Here is a 22326-nt window from a genome sequence, read left to right on the forward strand (position 1 = left end):
CTACAGTCTGGAACCGCGCGACCGCTACGGTCGCAGGTTCGAATTCTGCCTCGGGCATGGATGTATGTGATGTCCTTAGGGTAGTTAGGTTTAAGTAGTTCTAAGTTCTAGGGGACTGATGACCTCCGAAGTTAAGTCCCATAGTGCTCAGAGCCATTTGAACCATTTTTTGTCAGTATCTCCAGGCTTCTTCCATGTATACAACCTTCTTTTATGATTCTTGAACCAAGTGTTAGCTATGATTAAGTTCTGCTCTGTGCAAAATTCTATCAGGCGGCTTCCTCTTTCATTTCTTAGCCCCAATCCATATTCACCTACTACGTTTCCTTCTCTCCCTTTTCCTACTACTGAATTCCAGTCACCCATGACTATTAAATTTTCGTCTCCCTTCTACCTGAATAATTTCTTTTATTTCATTATACATTTCGTCAATTTCTTCGTCATCTGCAGAGCTAGTTGGCATATAAACTTGTACTACTGTAGTAGGCGTGGGCTTCGTGTCTATCTTGGCCACAATAATGCGTTCACTATGCTGTTTGTAGTAGCTTACTCGCACTCCTATTTTTTTATTCATTATTAAACCGACTCCTACATTACCCCCATTTGCTTTTGTATTTATAACCCTGTCTTTGCCTGACCAAAAGTCTTATTCCTCCTGCCAGCGAACTTCACTAATTCCCACTATATCTAACTTTAACCTATCCATTTCCCTTTTTAAATTTTCTAACCTACCTGCTCGATTAAGGGATCTGACATTCCACGCTCCGATCCGTAGAACGCCAGTTTTCATTCTCCTGATAACAACATCCTCCTGAGTAGTCCCCACCCGGAGATCCGAATGGGGGACTATTTTACCTCCGGAATATTTTACCCAAGAAGACGCCATCATCATTTAACCGTACGGTAAAGCTGCATGCCCTCGGGAAAAATTACGGCCGTAGTTTCCCCTTGCTTTCAGCCGTTCGCAGTACCAGCACAGCAAGGCCGTTCTGGTTAGTGTTACAAGGCCAGATCAGTCAATCATCCAGACCGTTTCCCCCAAAACTACTGAAAAGGCTGCTGCCCCTCTTCAGGAACCGCACGTTTGTCTGGCCCCTCAACAGACATCCCTCAGTTGCGGTTGCACCTACTGTACGGCTATCTGTATTGCTGAGGCATGCAAGCCTCCCCAGCAATGGCAAGGTCCATGGTTCTTCGGGGGGGGGGGGGGGGGGGAGGGAGTACAACCAAGTAAGTCCACTATAATGTTATGTTTTCATTCATGTTTTTAGGTGGTGCCAGTGAAAGTATTATTAAGAAAAACTGGTTGTAAATCTGTGACAATCAGAACAACAGAGACTGTTAGCTACTCATGATGTTCACTGAATAATTGCTTGTGAAGCTAAGAAAAGTGATTCATGTCTGCTGAGTGAGTTTTTCAATTTGCAGTTATGGTATGCTCAAGAAACAGATTTGCCATGCAAACATTCTTGCTGCAGCTAGTGTCATTGAGACTTGGCAACATCACAGTGTGTGTCTGACAACTCTTCGATCACTGGCTTTATTCCTTGGGGGGCACAGTATTATCAAGCTAAAATCACTTTGTTTTCTTATCATTATATATTCTAAATGATTCTCACTTAAAATGTGACATTGAGGTAATAAATGTTTTTGAATCCAGATGGATCTTTCTGTGTATTAGCTACAACTGCTCTTGTATTTTACATTAGGTAAATTATTTGCCTTAGTCATCATTGTGGGAATGGGGAAGTGTTGGATGCAGCAGTGGCTCACTAGTTCAGTGGTAATGGGTATGCTGTGTGAAGTGCAGGCTGCATTAACTGTTGGTTCCAGTTGTGTTGGACACTTAGTATACTTTCTCAGCTTTTTACCTTTTTCTGCAGTGAGCTACCAACAGCTGTATCGAAAATCAGTAAGATCACCTCTCCATTATGTCTTCTCACAACCTTGACTCATTACCCCACAAATGAAAAACACACACACACACACACACACACACACACACACACACACACACCTGTATTGAGGTCAAAAGTGTGTAATTTGTTTACTAATTTGTATAGTTTTGGGCAAGCTCTTTATTATAGATAGTTTTGTTTGATTAAGATAGACTTATGTCCTAAACTTGTCATAATCAGTTGTAATTCATTTGTAAAGTGCATATTTGTAGAGTTTTTCCCATTATCTTGTATGGAACACAGTAGATAAACATAAGAGCTAAATGAATCTCTCTCTCTCTCTCTCTCTCTCTCTCTCTCTCTCTCTCTCTCTCTCTCCATCATATTGGGTCCACTGTGTTTGTGATTTGAAAAATTTAAATTATTTTAACTCTGTGTTTGGACTCTATTCCTGTCACCAGTTACCGTAACGGAGCCCATCTGGTTAGCCATGTGGTCTAACGCACTGCTTTCCAGGCAGGAAGGTGTGCCGGTCCCCGGGACAAATCCGCCCGGCGGATTAGTGTCGAGGTCCGGTGTGCCAGCCAGTCAGTGGATGGTTTTTAATGTGGTCTTCCATCTGCCTCAGTGAATGCTGGCTGGTTCCCCTTATTCCACCTCAGTTACACTATGTTGATGATTGCTGTGCAAACAATGTCTCCATGTATGCGTACTCCATAATTACTCTACCACGCAAACATTTGGGGTTACACTCGTCTGCTGTGAGAGGTTCCTGGGGGAGTCCACTGGGGGCTGAACTGCACAATAACCCTTGGCTTGTTGTGGGGCGGCGGTGGAGTGAGTGGACTGCTGTAGCCTGTTGTGGGGTTGTGAACCACTGAGAGCTACAGCAAGGACAAAGCCTCTCCATCATTTCTGGGTCCCCAGTTTCATACAATACAATACAGTACAATACAATACACTAATGGAGGGATCACATTTGCGCCATCTGTCAATGAATACCTAAATTTGTTCTTTGAATTTTAACTGTTTATGTATCATATCTTCTGAGGCAGAAGTTCATGACCAGCCCAGCATTTTCCGAAGTGAGTCTGCGACACTAATTAAAAACCACTGCCACACTAGTTGGTGTACCAGACCAATGGCTGTTAATTTGCTTCACAGATTTGATACAGGTCTGGCTCATCTCCCTGTCCTGCAAGCTAATGGACTGTGGTTTAAGCTGTACCAGCAGGTCACATGATATAAACTGATCATTAACAATATATTCTGTCACATCATATTAAGTAGTTTGACCAAGGTTTGATATTTGAATTCTGCAACCTGCATGCCAATAAGCCCACCAAAACACAATGAACTACCTTCCTTTTTTACGTCTTATTTCTTTTATCCTCCTTTTTCTTAAGGGAAATTTTAACTTTGATGTCAGTTTATGTTCTTAAATATTCCTCGCGTAATCTGTTGCATTTGTGGTTGTCGCACCTCTGTTGTTACAGCATGGTCTTCACTTGGTTCATTGAAGATGTTTCACATGGAAACACACACTACAGTTGCAAATAATTTTATGCTTTTCAAACTGAGTACAGTAACATGCACTGTAGATAATAGGTGCAAGTGCGATGCATCACAGTTACCTGAGTGGATCCCCCATCGCTGTCAGGCGGCTGGTGACCAGCATCCACTGCATTCTGAGGGCAAGCTTTTCAGCAGAAAGCGTTCGGAGTTGGACATATAGCCATGGAGTCCTTCATAAAAAGTTTTTGAAACCTTTTACTGTTACTGGTAGGTCAGAAAGTAGTGAAAAAAAGTAAATTTGTGGTTTCATTCAACTGATACTTTAAGCTCACAGATGAAATGCTGTTTAAAATATCAGGGAGGATAAGCTCAAACTTGTGATGTTGTATTTGCACTGCACGGTGTTTATCACTAGACCGAAACAGAGACAGCACCAGAACAGCTCAAGTGGAAGACAAAATTTTCTTCAGAAATGCCAATACTGTACAATGTTGCCAGTGCCTGCAAATGGCGAGACACATAATTATGAGGGGCAGCTTAGTTTATTGCTGCTTAAAGTGAATGACTAGGACTTATACTGTGTGCCAGCTAGCCAGTGGCCATGTTTTATGTCAAAGACTGTACATTTTATTCAAAAGAGCTATCAAGTGCTACCACCCTTTGTATATTTGTTGTTTTTAATATCTTGGTGTTATTGACAGTGATTAAAGTATTTACTCCAATCTAATTGGTGAATTAAAATTGTTAAGTGTAGAATAGTGTATGTAATTGTGGACTGGATACTTGTGGTATGTATTTTCAGTTGTTATTGTTGTTAATATTTTTCAGCTGTTAGTTTCACTGTCTTGCATGAAATATTAATAAAGAAAAGCATTTGTAACAACAATATTGAGTCCAATAAGATTATCATTGTTAGAGAAGAAAGACAAACATGTTTTTGTGTTTTTTTTTTTTTTTGTTACAGACCTTCCTTCAAGTACTTCACATGGCATACTGCTATGTTTGGTCTAATTGGAACTATGGTTATGATGTTCGTGATAGATACTATTTATGCATCATGCAGCATTATCTTGTGTTTACTGCTAGTTACAGCACTACATTTGTTTTCCCCATCTCGTGGTTCTAGATGGGGATCTATAACACAAGCTCTTATATTCCATCAGGTTTGTGAACACCAAACATACTTTCTGTATTATCCCAGTGTACGTAAGCATAGAGTGAAATGAATGACGTGATTGTCCATATCACAGATAAGTATAGCTCTAACCATGTTAGAGACTTATGTCTTAATATCAATAGTTCTCGTTACATTTTTATTTCTCCTCTAAATGAAACTCTTACAATCTCGTAACAGCAGAGGATGATAGTGAAATTAATTTTTTTTGCCTGCACTTAAGATTCGAAGACTACGTGAAATACTGACATTACAGAGGTGAGAGAAGAGAAAAAAGAATAATAGTGTAGATAGGAGAGTACTGGAACACATATCTAGAACAAAGCTCTATTAAACATTTAAGATGTGGAAATATTCTGCACATATACAGCAGAAAAAAGAAAAGCATATTACTTGTGTGGAGGAGTTGCTGTGACTTATGCTGCAGAATTTGACAATCAATTATAAAGTTGTTGATATAAGTCCAAGTCTGGTGCCAGATTTACGTAAGTGAACTTGTAGATGACCAACAACTGACTATCATTGTGGTATATTTTTATAATAGAATGACATGCGAGAAGCATTTTAAACTTAAGAACCATATTAAGAAATAACCATGTAACCAAGAAGAGACAAATGGAAGTATGAAGGTTGTTGCAATGGAACAGCATTGTTTGCTGTTTAAGAAAAAGTAATTAATACTATATCACTGCTTTCAGCTCTGTTCAGATGTTCTAGACAGCTGTTCGAAAGTAATGGGCAGAACGAATAAAGTGATAAAGACTGACTGAAGTTACGAGTTGACTTTGTTCATTAAAATTGCACAAATGCTACTATTGCTGCACGTGTAAAAGTAGGTAGTACTGAACTGCTTAAAAATGTGCTCATTTGCAATACTTGGTTTGTATTGGAATAACATATGTGTACAAATACTGTCTAAAGAAGTCATGAAGCTATAATGAATGTAGGTTGTGGTCAGCTCTTACAAGACCAATAATTCTGTCTTTCATGTGCTGGATTTAGACACTCATGTTTAGTTCCAGAATGAGATTTTCACTCTGCAGCGGAGTGTGCGCTGATATGAAACTTCCTGGCAGATTAAAACTGTGTGCCCGACCGAGACTCGAACTCGGGACCTTTGCCTTTCGCAGAGCACTTGCCTGCGAAAGGCAAAGGTCCCGAGTTCGAGTCTCGGTCGGGCACACAGTTTTAATCTGCCAGGAAGTTTCATATCAGCGCACACTCCGCTGCAGAGTGAAAATCTCATTCTGTAAACATCCCCCAGGCAGTGGCTAAGCCATGTCTCCGCAATATCCTTTCTTTCAGGAGTGCTAGTTCTGTAAGGTTCGCAGGAGAGCTTCTGTAAAGTTTGGAAGGTAGGAGAAGAGATACTGGCAGAAGTAAAGCTGTGAGTACCGGGCGTGAGTCGTGCTTCGGTAGCTCATTTGGTAGAGCACTTGCCCGCGAAAGGCAAAGGTCCCGAGTTTGAGTCTCGGTCGGGCGCACAGTTTTAATCTGCCAGGAAGTTTCATGTTTAGTTGTCAGATGTGTCATTGATGTGACCACACACAAGTAAATATTCATGGAAAACACAACCAAATAATTGACTCTGTAACTGAAACACATTCATGCAGGTGGATTTCCATACAAGGAAATCTAACACATTGAAATGTTCCTTTCCTTTGTAAGGTTGAAGAAGAGATCTCAGATACCATCATCTGTGTGTGTGTGTGTGTGTGTGTGTGTGTGTGTGTTGGTTGGATGTCAATGCAACATAGTTACACACACACACACACACACACACACACACACACACACACACTTACTTTCACTCACTTTTTTGTTGTACGTATAATTTTTGCTTATGTTATAAGATCTTAAATTTATTATTTACCTTTGTTTTGTCATATTTGTGCATGATTGCAACAATATTAACCTTGTAGTACTCTTTTACTGCTTAGAAAACCCAATAGATTTGACCACTAGATATCATTTTACACAAGTCTCCTGCCAAAACTTCTCACACAGTTGGGCTAAACCCAATATAGTCCTTTCAGATGCTCACTCTGCATTAGCTGCTCATGAAAATAATTGTCACAGCAATTTTGTTTCATAGCAACTTCGTGGTCACTCAGTGCTCTCGAATTGCAATTCCACTTCTGTTTTTGTACCACAACCATAATTTTCGAAACCCACTAAACCACCAAGATACTATTGTCACTGTTCCGTGCCTTGAGGGTGCACAAGAAACTCGCAAAATAGTTCTATGCAGATCATTTTTCAACTCCTTCCAAAATACATACCAACATGACGGCAAGAAATAGTTGCTCAATCCAGCTTTTCAGTCAGTATGTGTTTAGGAAGAAGCCAACCCAGTAATTCCCCCCCAGTTCAAAGTATGAGCATTGGAAACATACCTGAACCCAACAATTACAAACTTTGGGAATCTCCAGCTTATAAGTTAATTGTTGCCAATAAAGGGAGCATCTCATTTAGAGAGACTCCAGTCACATATTCTAGAAATGTAGCAGTTGCCCCCCCCTCTCCCCTCCCATCATTTCAGTGATGCAAAAATTCCATGCACATGAAACTTCCTAGCAGATTAAAACTGTGTGCCAGACCGGGACCTTTGCCTTTCGCAGGAAAGCACTCTACCACTGAGCTACCCAAGCATGACTCTCACCCTGTCCTCACAGCCTTACATCTGCCACTACCTCTCAGTGGTAGAGCACTTGCCCACGAAAGGCAAAGGTCCCGAGTTCGAGTCTTGGTCCGGCACACAGTTTTAATCTGCTATGAAGGTTCATGTCAGTGCACACTCTGCTGCAGAGTGAAAATCTCATTCTGATTTCACACAAGGTATGGTGGTCTGTCACGTTGTCTCCAAGAGGGCGGTGGCAGCATCTGTACCCTATAGCGAGGGGGTGATTGTGGATTGTATTGCTGCTCATCAATTATTATTGTCAAGCATCATACTGCTAAGTGATTTGCCACACTATGACCCATATGTCCACTATTGTAAGCTGTGGTACTCAGTGGCAACCCCTGTTACCAAAACATTGCTGCTTTTAGTAATGGTGGCGGTTTTCCTTGAATTAGGGACTCATGGTACGCCAATGACAGAGATACTGTGTCCCATGTGTCAAGAACCCACTGTCTGGCCATGTTAAAATGCGCTATTGTCACAAATTTTGCTCAGTCTCTGTGTAAACGTTATGCCAATGGGGCCAGTACGTAGCATTGATTGTTGAGTTAGAAGCCTACATATTGAGAACTCCCTATTTTTAGACAGAAGCTGGAACTACATGAATACAAAAGCAGGATTACAGTGTATCAGAGGTTGAATGGTAACTCATTGAGGGTATCCTGGTTGATGCCTCCTTTTATTATGTTAAACAACTTGCTGCATTGTGTAATTTTACTTAACTGTTCATTAGCAAGTTAGAAACAAGTGAAGTCACTGAGATTCGAACAGTGTGTGACAGACACATTGTTAATTTTTTTTATTCCAGTCTTTTATCACAATGTCAATTCTTTTGATGATGACTGGTTTCAGTCAGTAATGACCATCCTCAGATCTACAATATAAAAATATACACACCTAGTGAGCAGTGTGTCTTTCAACACAATACGGCATTACATATCACAATATACTATCATACAACCAGGGAAATGTACAGATAAAATAAAGTAAAAGATGCCTTTTCTACACGATGCCCTAAAGTAATAAGGCCGTAATGGCATTGTCAAACCATACAAATATACTCATCACAGCATTGTCGCATAGATCTAAAATAAGGTGTAGAATAGGCCACTTCGTCCGCACAGTCACTTTTGCAACTGGCTACTGAAGTAGAGTAGCTACCAGAAATGTTTTCCTACTTTCTACATAGATGTCGCTACTGTGGGCTTAGATGTAGTCATCATTTATGTAAGAAAAATAATCTGATAAAAACACATTAGGTCAAATACATGTAGCAGACTTTTAAATATTGATAACTATTATAGAAACCAATTTTGATACAGTAAAAGATGAGTACAATTACCCATATGGAATTATTAAAAGGAAATATATAAAGATAATAGGCCTGATTAGGCCTGATACTTTTATGGTGAATTTACAGTTGAAAATTAATATATGTGATACATTGACTATAGCTGCCTATAAATTACCAATGAAACCTAAAATGTCTGTATGACATCTGAAGATAAACAGATTAATGATCAGCGCCCTCTGTTGGGTCGGTCGCCAGGACGTTATTTAGGCGTGCAACGATCATAAGAACTTAACCACTAGAGGGCTTTACATACATCATGACATGTCTCCCACAGAAAATGTTTAAACAACATATTAACAGTGAATAAATAAAATTATCTGGTCTGGTCATACAATCCATGAATAGGTAGGACATAATCAGTTACACGATTAAAGCGACGAATGTACGGAAGTAAGGCAAATCCCTACTGTTCTCAACATAAACCATTAAGCAAGGCTAGGTATAAATATGCGAGGCATTATTTGGTTATCGTAGTACGTTATCAAACAAAGCAAAGTAGGCGTTGGGCACAAAATCGCTTTGTCCATTGAGTACCCTAGTGGGCTCATACTTTTTGGCCTTGTAAATCTCCAACTCCTCCAACAAGTCAAAAGTGCGACCTTTCTCTGCCCTGTATAGAATACGTATACAACTCTCAATATTGCTTACAGTGCGGCTGGTTTCTGCCGGATGCATTCCCAATGCAGTTTTGTTATGTGCCTGCAAATGCTCCCTGAATCTTATTTTAAAAGAACAGCCAGTCTGGCCGATATAAAATTTGTCGCAACTACTACAAATGATCTTGTAAACCCCAGATCCATCCAATTTATCAGAATCATTACTCAAACTATGTTTTACACTGAATTTCAGAGTATTGTTAACTTAAAAATCGCATCTAACCTTAGATTTACTCATACACTTTTCTATTTGTTGGGACATTTTTCCATAAAATTTCATTGGAATAGTTTTCAGGTTTTCTTTATTATTTCTTTTTTCTTGATGATTGTGGGTCTGCCTATTTACTTTCTGTTTTTTTTTTATCCTATTGTGTGGGCACATAACATCATTTGCTGAGAAACCATTGGCTACTGCAATTTGCTGTAATATACTAAATTCTTGGCGTATTTCATTGTCGGCTAATGGAAATTGAAAAAGTTGGTGGATCATAGAGGTGAAAAAGGCCCTTTTATATCGCGGCGGATGGCATGAACTGGCTCCAATAATAGTATCTGTACATGTAAGCTTTCTGAAAATTGAAAATTTATGTCTGTTAACAACCTTCTTAATGGTGAGTTCTAAATAGTTAATGGAGCTCGCTTCTTCTATTTCTGTAGTAAACACTATTTTTTGCTGCATGCTGCCTATGGCTGGAGCAAATGCGGTAACTTCATTCTCGTCCCCCTCTAACAGTAACAAGATGTCATCGACATAACGTTTATAATATATAGTCTTGTCTGTCAGTCGTGGAAACATAACAAAGAACTTACATTCTAAGTCATTCATGAAAATGTCTGCTAATGTACCAGCCAAAATGTTACCCATCCAAATACCATTTTTTTGTTGATATATTTTGCCATTGAAGATAAAATAGTTATAAGTTAATGCATATTCTAAAAGTTCTATTAATTTTGTGTATTCTGCAGTATTAATCTTGTTATGATATAGTAGATTACGTTTAATGATCTGAATTGTTTCCTTTATTGGGACACTACTGTAGATGTTTTTTACATCTAGGGAAGCTAGTGTCACAGTATTTGGAATATATATAAATAACTGTTTTTCACCTCAAAATTGGTAGAGAAAGTGTACACTGCTTTAAGTTTGTTGTTAAGAAACTTATTTAGTTTAGAACATGGTGATGACAAATTATTATCAATTGGACGGACTGGGTTTCCCTTCTTATGTACCTTAACCTGCGATCTGAGTTGGGGAACTTAGGATTCATCATTTTTAGCGATTTCTTTTCGTAATTGTTAAGCAGACATTGGGAGCTCTCTATGTTTTTCCATAGATCTATCTGGAACTTCTGCGTTGGGGCTCTGTGAACTTCTATTATCTCATTTTCAAAGAAGAATTCCTCTGTTTTCTTAATATAGTCCTCTTCATATATAAGGACTGCAGTATCGCCCCTGTCTGCGTGAATAACCATTGCCTTCTCTTTTTCTGACTTTGTATTAAGATTTTTTAGGATACGATTCTCATGATTGATGGCATTAGAAGAGTTACACTGGCTGGATACAGCTTTATTAACTTTAACGGCTGTGTCCACAACTTCTAGTTTCATTATCTTAGCTGCTTCACACGCCATTTTAGTTTCGACTATGACTCTTGTAATGGTTCAGTTATTAGGATTTGGAGTGATATTATATTGTAAACTTTGTTCAACAGAGTATTTTCATTCCCATTCAATTCGATATTTGTCAAGTTAGCTACTCTATCATAAAAGCGATGTCGTCCATCATCCTCCCTACTTTATACAACATTAGCCTTCTGATGCTTTAGCAGTACACCTAACTTTTTGTTATGCCTCTTTTCTATTCTTTCAACATTAATCCTTACTCTGTTAGAAATTTCTTGCCAAACAAATTGATACTGAGTACTAGACAGTTCATTACTTAATTGCAAATGTAAATTGAAAGCTTCTGTACTTAGCAACTCTTTATGTTTATATGATTCACGTAATTGGGCCCTAACCCAGTTCCTCTCACTTTTGGCTTTAATTAACAAGGGGAGGGCTGACCGTTGTTTAATGTTCACTTTCGCATATTTCGGTGTGACACCTGCTGCAAGACACTGCTTATTGAATATAATATTCATTACCACAGTACTGATTTTCTCCTTCAGTTTACAGAGCCTTTTGACTCTGTCACGAGCCAGACATGGCACTAGTTTCACCAGTTGTGACATAGTTGTGTATATGAACAGTGATCTAATACTGTCAAATGTTTTTTATGCCAGTCTTTGATCACAATATCAATTCTTTTGACAATGATCGGTTTCAGTCAGTAATGGCCATCCTCAGATTTACAATATAAAAATATATACACCTGGTGAGCAGTGTGTCTTTAAACACAATACAGCATTACGTATCGCAATATACTATCATAAACCAGCGAAATGTTGGAGGAGTTGGAGATTTACAAGGCCAAAAAGCATGAGCCTACTAGGGTACTCAATGGACAATGTGATTTTGTGCCCAATGCCTACTTTGCTTTGTTTGATAATGTACTATGATAACCAAATAATGCCTCACATATTTATACCTAGCCTTGCTTGATGATTCTTGAGAACAGTAGGCATTTGCCTTACTTCCATACATTCGTCGCTCTAATCATGTAACTGATTATGTCCTACCTATTCATGGATTGTATGACCAGACCAGATAATTTTATTTATTCAATGTTAATATGTTGTTTAAACATTTTCTGTGGGAGAGACATCACGATGTATGTAAAGCCCTCTAGTGGTTAAGTTCTTACAAGCGGTGCGCACCTACATAATGTCCTGGCGACCGACCCAACAGAGGGTGCTGATCATTAATCTGTCTTTTATTCAGTTGTCATATATACTTTTTATCTTTCATAGGTAATTTATAGGTTGCTACAGGCAATTATTACATGTGTCAATTTTTGACTGTAAATTCACCATAAAAGTATCAGGCCTATTATCTTTATATATTTCCTTTTTAATAATTTTATATGTGTAACTATATTCATCTTTTACTGTATCACAGTTGGTTTCTATAATAGTTATCAATATTAAAAGTCTGCTACATGTATTTGACCTAATGTGTTTTTATCAGATTATGTTTCTTATGTAAATGATGATTACATCTAAGCCCACAGTAGCGACATCTATGTAGAATGTAGGAAAACATATTTCTGGTAGCTACTGCACTTCAGTAGCCAGTTGCAAAAATGACTATGTGGACTAAGTGGCCTATTCTACACCTTATTTTAGATCTATGTGACGATGCTGTGCTGAGTATATTTATATGTTTTAACAATGCTATTAAGGTCTTATCACTTTAGGACATGTGTAGAAAAGGTACCTTTTACCATATTTTATCTGTACGTTTCCCTGATTGTATGATAGTATATTGTGATACATAATGCTGTATTGTGTTGAAAGACACACTGCTCACTAGGTGTGTATATTTTTATATTGGAAATCTGTGGATAGTCATTACTGACTGAATCCGGTCATCGTCAAAAGAATTGATGTTGTGATCAAAGACTGGAATAAAAAACATTTGACAGTATTGGATCACTGCATCGCAGCTGATGAGACACATTGTTGTAAATACAATATGAAAACTATGAATTCCAGCAAATCTATGTTGAAACATCTTATTTTACACTACAGGACACTTTGAAATTAGTGGTCAGAAGGAAAGTTATGTTGCATCAGTAATATGTTGCATTAGTAATCTGTGTTTCAGCATCCATCATATTCTGAAGAATAAGTTCTGTGATCTGTTTTACACTGTTGCTACCACATATTACAATGAATGAAAGTAGCGGTTATGAGTATCTGAAAGTCTCTTGTTATTTAGTATGATTACTCTAGATTACTCTAGAATCTTTATTGTGTAACAGTGAAAGTACATAAACAGAATTGAAGTTGTCTGTGAACTGCTATTACAACTTACCTTGTTTTTCTAGAAGCACTTGATGCCATATTAAATTGTTTATGTGCTGTTCATAAGAAGGTAAATGCATGCCATGCCAAGTAAAATGGTGAGGTGTTCAAACTAACCATTAGGTATATGACTGTTTTATTTTCTTATTTATAGTTGTGTATATGCATGTTCTTTTTGTGGTTTACACATCCATTGTGCTTTCATCCTTAAATGTAAAAATACTGTTTCATGGTATGGAATAAATACTATTTACGTCTCTCTAGTATAATTGAAGTTGCTGTCTTTTGACATGCTCATTCACAGTTTATGGTTACGGCAGTGTGGTAATAGTTTGAGCCAATACATTTAGAAGGAATATTTAAGGAATGTAAAAGAAAATATTTTTAGAAATATCTTTTGTAGTTTTTTGTAAAGCACATTTTTATATTAATGAAATGTATAATTTTATTTAAACTTTCAGTATGTAAAAAGTGTACCATTTAGTTTATCTGTTTAGTGTAAAGCTGATAGGTAACATCCAACAGACGTTCATAAATGGCAGAATTTCCAACATTTGTTATAGGTGCGCAAATATTTGTTGTTGCTGGATTCCAGAAAGGACCATGTAAAATTCTGGCGACCACAGATGTTACTTTTAGTAAGTAATCCAAGAACATCTTGTCCATTGATTCACTTTGTGAATGATTTGAAGAAAAGTGGCCTGTATGTTTTGGGCCATGTTAAAATTGGAGATTTCCATGACCATGATCGTGATGTCACTGCTTATGAATACACACATTGGCTGGAATTAGTTGACCATTTGAAGGTAAGTTACTAATGTGAATATTTGGTTTACTACATTTATTCATATATTAAGTATAATGAAAGTTTATTAGGGCATTGTTTTCAGTAAGCAAACTCTGTCACCACCTGAGGAGATTTCTTCTTCTTCTTCTTCTTCTTCTTCTTCTTGCGTTACGGCCTTTGTAGGACCAAGGGTAGCCCCTTCGTGGACTGTGTTTTCCTCTTCTTCTCCCAGAACCTCTTCATTCTTTCTCTTCTTCTCTCTCGCTCTTCTTCCGAGGTCTTCAGTGTCCTTTTCTCCTGTCGGCTCCACTGGTGACACTCTAATCTTTTCCTGTATTCTTATCTGTCGTTGATCTCCGGCATATTGGTCGGCGTATATTTGTTCCTCCAATTTTCCTTTCCTTCGACCTTGATCCCAAATTCCAACCAGTCCTTCCGAAGTTCAACAACCCACTTGGTTCCTGTCTTTCCCCTTGTCCTCCCTGTTGTTTCCTACACTCTTTTCATCATTCTGTCCATACTCATCCTAATTACATGTCCAGCAAACCTTGCCCTTTTAAGTCTGATTTTTCCGGATAGTGTTCTCATGTTCTGGTACAGTTCTTCCCTAGGTCTTCGCAACCATCTCCCTCCACCTCTTTTGGGACCTAGTATTTTTCTCTCTTTTTTTCTGTCTAGTTGTTCTGCCCCGTTTCTTCCTAGTGTCATCATCTCGGCAGCATATAATACTGCATTCCTCACCGTTGCCTTGTAGTGGCTTATCTTTGCCTCTGTGTATATATTATTTTTATTGTATATCTCTCTTGCCATACAGATGGCTGACCTCATTTCTTTATCCTCTCTGTTATTCCCTCCTTGATCCTTTTCCTTCCTGTTATAAATTCTCCCAGGTATTTAAATTTGTTCACCATTTGCACAGTGCCTTCCGGTGTTTCCCAGTCTGCAGTGGTATTTAATGTCGTCTCGTTATAGGCGATCCTCAGTCCTACCTTTATGGCTACCTTACTTAAGTTGTCGAGTTGTATCTTTGCGTCTTCTTCCATCTCACTTACTATTGCTATGTCGTCTGCAGAGGCTAGGCAGTCCACTTGAGCCATGTTGTCCTTTATGTCCCCCACATGGGTCTTTGGTATTCCCATTTCCTTGTTTATTGCTCTCCACTACCTGATCACTTCATCCTGTGCTATATTGAACAACAATGGTGACAATCCATCTCCCTGTTTAACACCAGTCTTGATCTCAAATTCTCCTGACAGTGCTCCTCTGAATCTCACCCTTGCTTTCTTGTCTGTCAGAATTTTTTTATGAGTCTTTGGGTAGTTCCATAATGTCCTCTGTTCTTCAGGATCCTAAAAAGAGTCTGTCTGTCGCTGGAGTCATATGCTTTGTGAAGTCCACAAAGGTTATTACTCTCTTTTTGTTTTTTAATGCCCTATGTTCTATCAGTAGCTTCAGGATGAATAACTGTTCTATACATCCTCTTCCCTTCCTGAATCCCGCATGGTAGTCGCCAGCTGTACTTTATACCTGTTCTTTTACTCTCTTGAGCAATAGTTTTGACAGCACCTTGTATCTGACCTGTAGTAGCGATATTCCTCTGTAGTTGTTTGCATCTCTCTTGTTCCCCTTCTTATGTATTGGTTCTACAATTGCATTCTTCCATCCTTCTGGCAACTTATTAGTTCTCCAGATCTGGTGGATTATGTTGGTCATGTTGTCTATTGCTTTGTTGCCTCTCCACTTTATCATTTTGGCTGCGATACCATCTTCTCCAGTTGCCCTGTTATTCTTTGGATCACTTATGGCATGTGCGACTTCATCCCTGGTTGGAGGGTGTGGGTATCTCTCTTCTGTGTCAGTCCCCAGTTCCAGCTAGTTTTCAGGCAGTTCACAGTTCAGCAGGTCATGAAAGTACTCTGCAAAAATCCTACAGTTCTCCTTTGCACTAACAGCCAGCTCCCCTTTCTTATCTCTTATAAACAGTTCTCTACCCTTGTATCCAATCAGACTCTTTTTGAATTTCCCAAAAAAGTGTGTGCTGTTGTTCCTGAAGTTAGTCTCAATCTCGTCCAGTTCCTGCTTCATCTTCTGTCTTCTGGTCCATCTTATTGTTCGGGCTGCTTCCTTTCTTGCTCCCAAGAAAACTTCCCATATTTCTGGGTCCTTCGTGCTGCTGCAGTCACTCCAGGGTTTCCTGCGAGTCTCTACCGCTTCCTCACATTCCTTGTTCTGCCACCAGTGCTTCTGTTTCTTTTCTTCCTTTCCCCATAGTTCAGCCTGTTTCACCATATTTCGCTTCATGTCATACCATTCATCGAATGATTCAGTTCCTTCCTCATATCTGGATCGATTGTGTCTTAATTTGTCTCGTCTACCTTTATGTTTTTGGTGCTTCTATTCGTCTGTGGCAGTCTGTCCCTGTTTGGAATCCAAAGGCACTTAAATTCTGTAAGATAATGATCCAAATCCATTCTTGTACTCTTCCTGACCTTTGTGTTCATGATCTCTTTAGTGTTTGTCCAGTTGATTGCTGTGTGGTCAATGTGGAATTCCTCAAGGCGGGTGCATGGATTTGCCCATGTCTTTTTCTTACTTGGTTTGGCCCTGAAGTGTGTTGTTATCAATCTCATTCTGTGTTCTTGATAAAGTTCAATCTCACAAATTAACCAAGTTAGTAACATTTTGGTCCACCTATGGCCGTTATGCAAGCAGTTATTTGACTTGTCATTGATTGATAGAGTTGTTGGATGCCCTTCTGAGGGACATTGTGCCAATTTCTGTCCTATTGGTGCATTACATCATCAAAATCCTGGGCTGGTTGGAGGCCCCTGCTCCAAACCTTCTCAATTGGGCAGAGATACGACCACCTTGCTGGCCAAGATAGGGTTTGGTAAGCATGAAGACGAGCAGTAGAAACTCTCAGCCTGTGTGTGTGGACATTAACTTGCTGAAATGCAAGTATAGGATGGCTTGCCATGACGAAGAACAAAATGAGACTTTGAATATCATTGATGTACTGCTGTGCTGTAAGGGTGCCACATGTAACAACCAAAGGGCCCTGCTATGCAATGAAATTTCAACCCATACCATAACTCCAGGTTGTTGGACCATGGGGCAGATGACAGTCTGGTTCGTATGCTACCGCTGTCTGGGGCATCTCTAGACACATCTTCATTGGTCATTGGGGCTCAGTGCAAAGCAGAACTCATCACTGAAGACAATTCTACCCTACTCAATGAGATTCCAGGCCAAATACATCCAACACCAATGCAGATAGGCTTCTCCATGTACAGAGGTCATTGGTAATCGGCGCAAGGGGTGCCTTTTCATGATCCACTTATTAATGGTCCTTGGGGTCACTGAAGTACCAGTTGCATGTCAGATCATTAATAATGATGAATCTGGGGCTCTGAGTGCAGTCTGATGATTTGCTTAGTCGTTACATTGTCGTCTCTCTAGGTCAACCGTTTCTTTCTTGACACTGTGTTTGGCCGTGGTTCAACCATTCCTGCCAGTTTCGTTGAATAGTGGCATTGCTCCTATTCAAATGTCGAGTGATTAGCTGGTTACTCCAATAAGTTTCTTCAAGCCCAACTTCACGTCCTCTCTGAAATGCTGACATCTGCATATGCTGTTCATGCGCCTGTCTACTGACCAGCTGAGTACATGGAATGAAATTTGCAAAGACTTTATGCCCTGATATCGACATGTCCCATTTACTGTCTGTGCCAGCTGCATGGTGGAATTGCCCTGCAGTATCACACATTCATCAGATGACCACCAAAGTTTGTATTTTTTGTCAATATGTGCATAAATATCAATAAATATCAATTTGTGACCAGTTTGCTTGCATAACTGCTCTGTGGTGCATAGGTTTTATATATAATATATATATATAGTGTTTGATTTGAGAAATAAAGGATGATAAAGTGGAATGTGTGTGTCAGTTTTATCCCTGTTACCAGAGTGTATACTCTTACTTGTTCTGATGTACATGTAGTGGACAATTTTGTTTACACTTCAATGTTATTCCAGTGGCTGTGAAGTATAGATGGAGTTTTGATTTTTGAAGCGCTTGATAATGACCACATGCTGAAATCACCTATGGGCCACAAGTGAATAATGAAATAGAGAGAGAGAGAGAGAGAGAGAGAGAGAGAGAGAGAGAGAGAGAAACTCGTTTCAAACATTTTTAACTACTAGGCAAAAATGCTTTTAACCTTAAAAAAATTACAATGTTGACTTTGTTCATTTGACAGTCTTTTCTCTTGCAAAGAAACATCACTAACTTGACCTCATATTTCAAGAAGAAAAAAAAGCACAAATGCAAAATATCATCTCCAGCAATAGATCCTGCACAAAAACTTGATTCATAATTCTGATAGAATGCAGTTATGACCGCCTGAAGGTACAGATTTTAAACTTTGGGGTGCAGCATTTGTTTGTCACATGCTCCGCCTCACTGCAGCTGCTTAATGCTCAGGGATGAAGTACTGAACATTACAGTGATGACCACAGTTCCTCTGTTTGTGGGATGCTGAAGACTAGGGAAGAGGAGGTGGAAGTTGGACACATATGCCCAATGTGTTTCGAACTTTTGTTTGGGAACACACATTATTCTACATGAAAAATAGTAAGTAGTATGAGTATGTAATACATTACAAGGAAAAAATGCAACACTCTCAAGCACAAGGTCATTTTATTGACATGAGGTGACAGGTTTTTGATCATTGTAGAAATATATGATAAGAAAATCAGACCAAATGAAACACATGTCACAGTAAACGGTATCTAAACAACATTGATGTAGGGTATCCCCCTTGGGCAGCAATGCAGGTGTGTATTCTCACATACAAATGATCATAAAGGTGTGCAATGGCATCCTGTGATAGACTGCCCCAAACATCTTGTGCCTATTGTTGCAATTTGGCAATGGCTCTTGCAGGCACTGGAGAATGAGCAAGTTCCCACTTCATAGTGTCCCATACATGTTCAGTTGGTGAGAGATCTGGTGATCTTGCTGGCTATGGCAGTTGTTGTACACCATGAAGAGCTTGTTGCATCACAGCAGGTGTATGTGGATGTGTATCTTGCTGTTGAAAAAGCACATCACTTTCCTATCAAAGAAATGGCATTATCGTGGGGGTAACAGCCTGTGTAATGTAGTGGGCACTGGTTACTTCACCCTGCAGAAACACCAAATGTTACTGTGAAATGTAACTGATTCCCCCCCCCCCCCCCCCCCCTCCTCCTACCACCAGAAAGCCTTGGATGGGATCTGTCTGTTGTGGGCGAATTCACTATCAAATAGGCAGATCACTACATCTATGCCACACACTTGTATGTCCATCACTCACATACAGACAGAACCTACTCTCACCACTGAAGACAAATAAAGTGCCATTGCACTCTTCAGTCTACTCTTTTATGACATAACAATATCCATGATGTCAAGGTGTCAGTGATAGCCAGGCTGGATTGACACATGGCCCAGTCATGCTTCAAGCAGTGTCTACAGCACTCTTGATCTAGATCTTGTTAGTGGTCCTCTGTATGGCAGCACTGGAAGATCCTTGCATTCTGGTCATTTTATCCAGTTCTCTTCACTATGATGAGCATCAATGGTAGCACCTTCTGTTGAAGCTTCATGACTGTCGATCAGGTCTTCCATTCCCTTCAATGAGGTGCTCCCATCATCAAATTGCACCTCAGAACTGTAGTAAGGCTCTATACAGAAGAATGCCTGTGCCCTTGTCTTCTTGATGAAAGATCGTAATACTTGACTTCGTATGTGATGTCCGACAAGTGATGGACTCCGTAGTGCCCAAAGTAGCACTTCAGTAACTTTTGTGATAGTCTCACTTTCTTCATGGGCACAAAACTCCATACTGAGCCTACCTGACTTAATTTCATTCACCAATGCTTGGCATTATAGTGCCTTTGGTTCTTCTCTTTGCAATCCCAGATCTGTATGTGAGCCAGCTGTCTTGCATTTTCAGTCCTGGTGGTGAGGCGTTTCATGTAAGCAAGCTGAGTATCATCCAGTCAAAATGGGAACAGTGTGTCCATTATAGTTATGGCCTTGCGACAAGTGAGCAGAAAGAACAATGTGAAGTGTGTTGCTTCACTGTGTTGTATTCAAATATCGCAGTAGACAGTATTGGATGCCAATATCTGTTTTTAACAGTGTACATGAAGATTATAGCTGCCAATGTCTTACTAAAGCATCGTTTAAGGCCGATTGACTGTGGGTGGTAGGCAGTTGTCGTCCTGTGGGTGATGTCGCAAAAATTACGTCTGAACTTGTCTCTGCAGGAAAACTTTTCCATGATCAGATATCATCATGCAGGGTTTACCATGTTTCAAAATGATGTCTTCTGCAAGGAACCTAGCAATTTTGGGGGGATTGGGATTCAGCACAGCTTTAGTGGCAGCATAGCAGGTGAGGTAGTCACTGCAGATTATTATCCACTGGTTCCCGTTTAACTTCAGGAATCTTCCTAAAAGGTCAATTCCAATTCAGTGGAATGGTGTTGCTGCAGGCAGAAGTGGCACCAAGTGCTTCGAGATAAATATGATGCATGGTTCCATTGCTGGCATTCCATACTGTAGCTTACATATTGTCTGACCGATTGGTAGAAATTTGTCTAGTGATAGTTGTGACTGACCCTGTGTAGAGTCTTCATGAGTCCGTGGTGACCTAACGTTGGAGTGTCATGGAAAATCTTAAGGATAGATGACTGTAGATGAGCTGGGATGATGAGCAACAATTTCTGCAGTTGGATCATAGTTCCTCATATATAATGTTCTATGTATCAAATTGAATTCCCCCCGAGTCAGTTCCTCCTCCTTCAGCAATGATTTATCTTAACTCTCTTGAACAGCAATATCATTCAATGCAGCAATGATGGAGATTTTGTTCATGCCGCTCTGTTCTGCCAGAGGATTCCTTGATAGGCATCTGGTATCCTTGTGTTTGTGTCCACCCGCATTGTCAGTTGGCCTGACACATCCTTTAGGCTAATCAGTCAGCATATACAATGATGATTTGTCACAACACTGAAAGGTTTGGCCAATAAATATGGCCCAAAATTATTTATGGCCCAAACAGTTACAAGGCACTCGTTATCGGTTGTAAAGTAGTTCATCTCAGACCTAGAGAGAACTCAGAAAGCATGAGCTGTCACCTTTCAATCACCTTCCTGAGTTTCCTCAAGAACTGCACGTATCCCATAACTGCTAATGTTTGTGTGAAATTCTGTCATGTCATTCTCATCGTACGATGCTAGGACTGGAGATAACACCACCACCTCCTTAAGGACAAAGATATTTCTTGCACCTTGTTCTAGCAAAATTTGGCTTTTTCATGCAATACTGAGTGAGGTGGCGCAGTGCTTAGCACACTGGACTTGCATTTGGGAGGACAACAGTTCAAACCTGCATCCAGCCATCCAGATTTAGGTTTTGCATGATTTCCCTAAATCACTCTAGGCAAATGCCGGGGTGATTCTGTTGAAAGGACACGAGCAATTTCCTTCCCCATCCTTGACAAAATCTGAGCAGGTGCTCAGTCTCTAAGGACATTGATGTTGATGGGACATTAAAAAACCAGTCTTTATTCCTTTGGCTTTTTCATGCAGTAGGTCTTACAAGGGATGTGCCTTGCTACAGAAGTCCTTTGTGACTAAGTGGTACTGTGAGCACATTCTGAGACAGCTTGTCACATTACCAATGAGTTGAGGAGTTAGAAAATATGTAGCTGCTCATATTATCTCTGGATCAGGGTGGATTTCATTGCCCTTAACTAGGTGTGTAAAGTATTTTATTTCTCGGGGGACATACAGGCACTTTTTTAGATTTGAGTGGAGGCCTGCGGTTTGACCACACCTCAACATGGTTGTCAGGTGGCTCTGATGTTCTTCAAATGTGTTTGAAAAAATGACAGTGTTATACTGATAGCAATGACATTTAAAGTGTTGAAGCAGTTTGTCCAAAGGTGGCTGGAGTGCTAAGTTGTCTAAATGTCATAATGTAGAACTCCTAGAGGTCATCTGGTAATACAAAGTCTGTCTTTTCCCAGTCATCTGGATTGGTGGATGGTCAACCTCAATTGGCTAGTGGCTACATGTCCATAGTTGGGAAATACTTTGCTCCTTTCAAGCAGTGTGGGGTGCCAACAACGCTCAACAATGCATAAACATCTTTTTTCATGAGTTTGTTCAGTTGTCAATGGAGAAACACAATGTGCTGTCCTCCTCCTTCACAAGGACCAGAGGGAGAATCAAGGATCCCATG

At 39.6% G+C, this 22326-nt stretch overlaps 1 protein-coding gene across 1 annotated transcript in view; it reads left to right on the forward strand.

Annotated features, from left to right (window-relative positions):
* Positions 1 to 22326, forward strand: part of LOC126183530 (solute carrier family 12 member 9) — a 138218-nt gene that overhangs the window by 73605 nt on the left and 42287 nt on the right. Inside the window, exons 8-9 of the mRNA XM_049925598.1 lie at positions 4378 to 4576; positions 13808 to 14050. Of these exons, the coding sequence (XP_049781555.1) occupies positions 4378 to 4576; positions 13808 to 14050 (442 nt within the window). The remainder of the gene's footprint in view (positions 1 to 4377; positions 4577 to 13807; positions 14051 to 22326) is intronic.

This window comes from Schistocerca cancellata, chromosome 4 (genome assembly GCF_023864275.1).
Source record: "Schistocerca cancellata isolate TAMUIC-IGC-003103 chromosome 4, iqSchCanc2.1, whole genome shotgun sequence".
In the NCBI taxonomy this organism is placed as follows: Eukaryota; Metazoa; Arthropoda; class Insecta; order Orthoptera; family Acrididae; genus Schistocerca; species Schistocerca cancellata.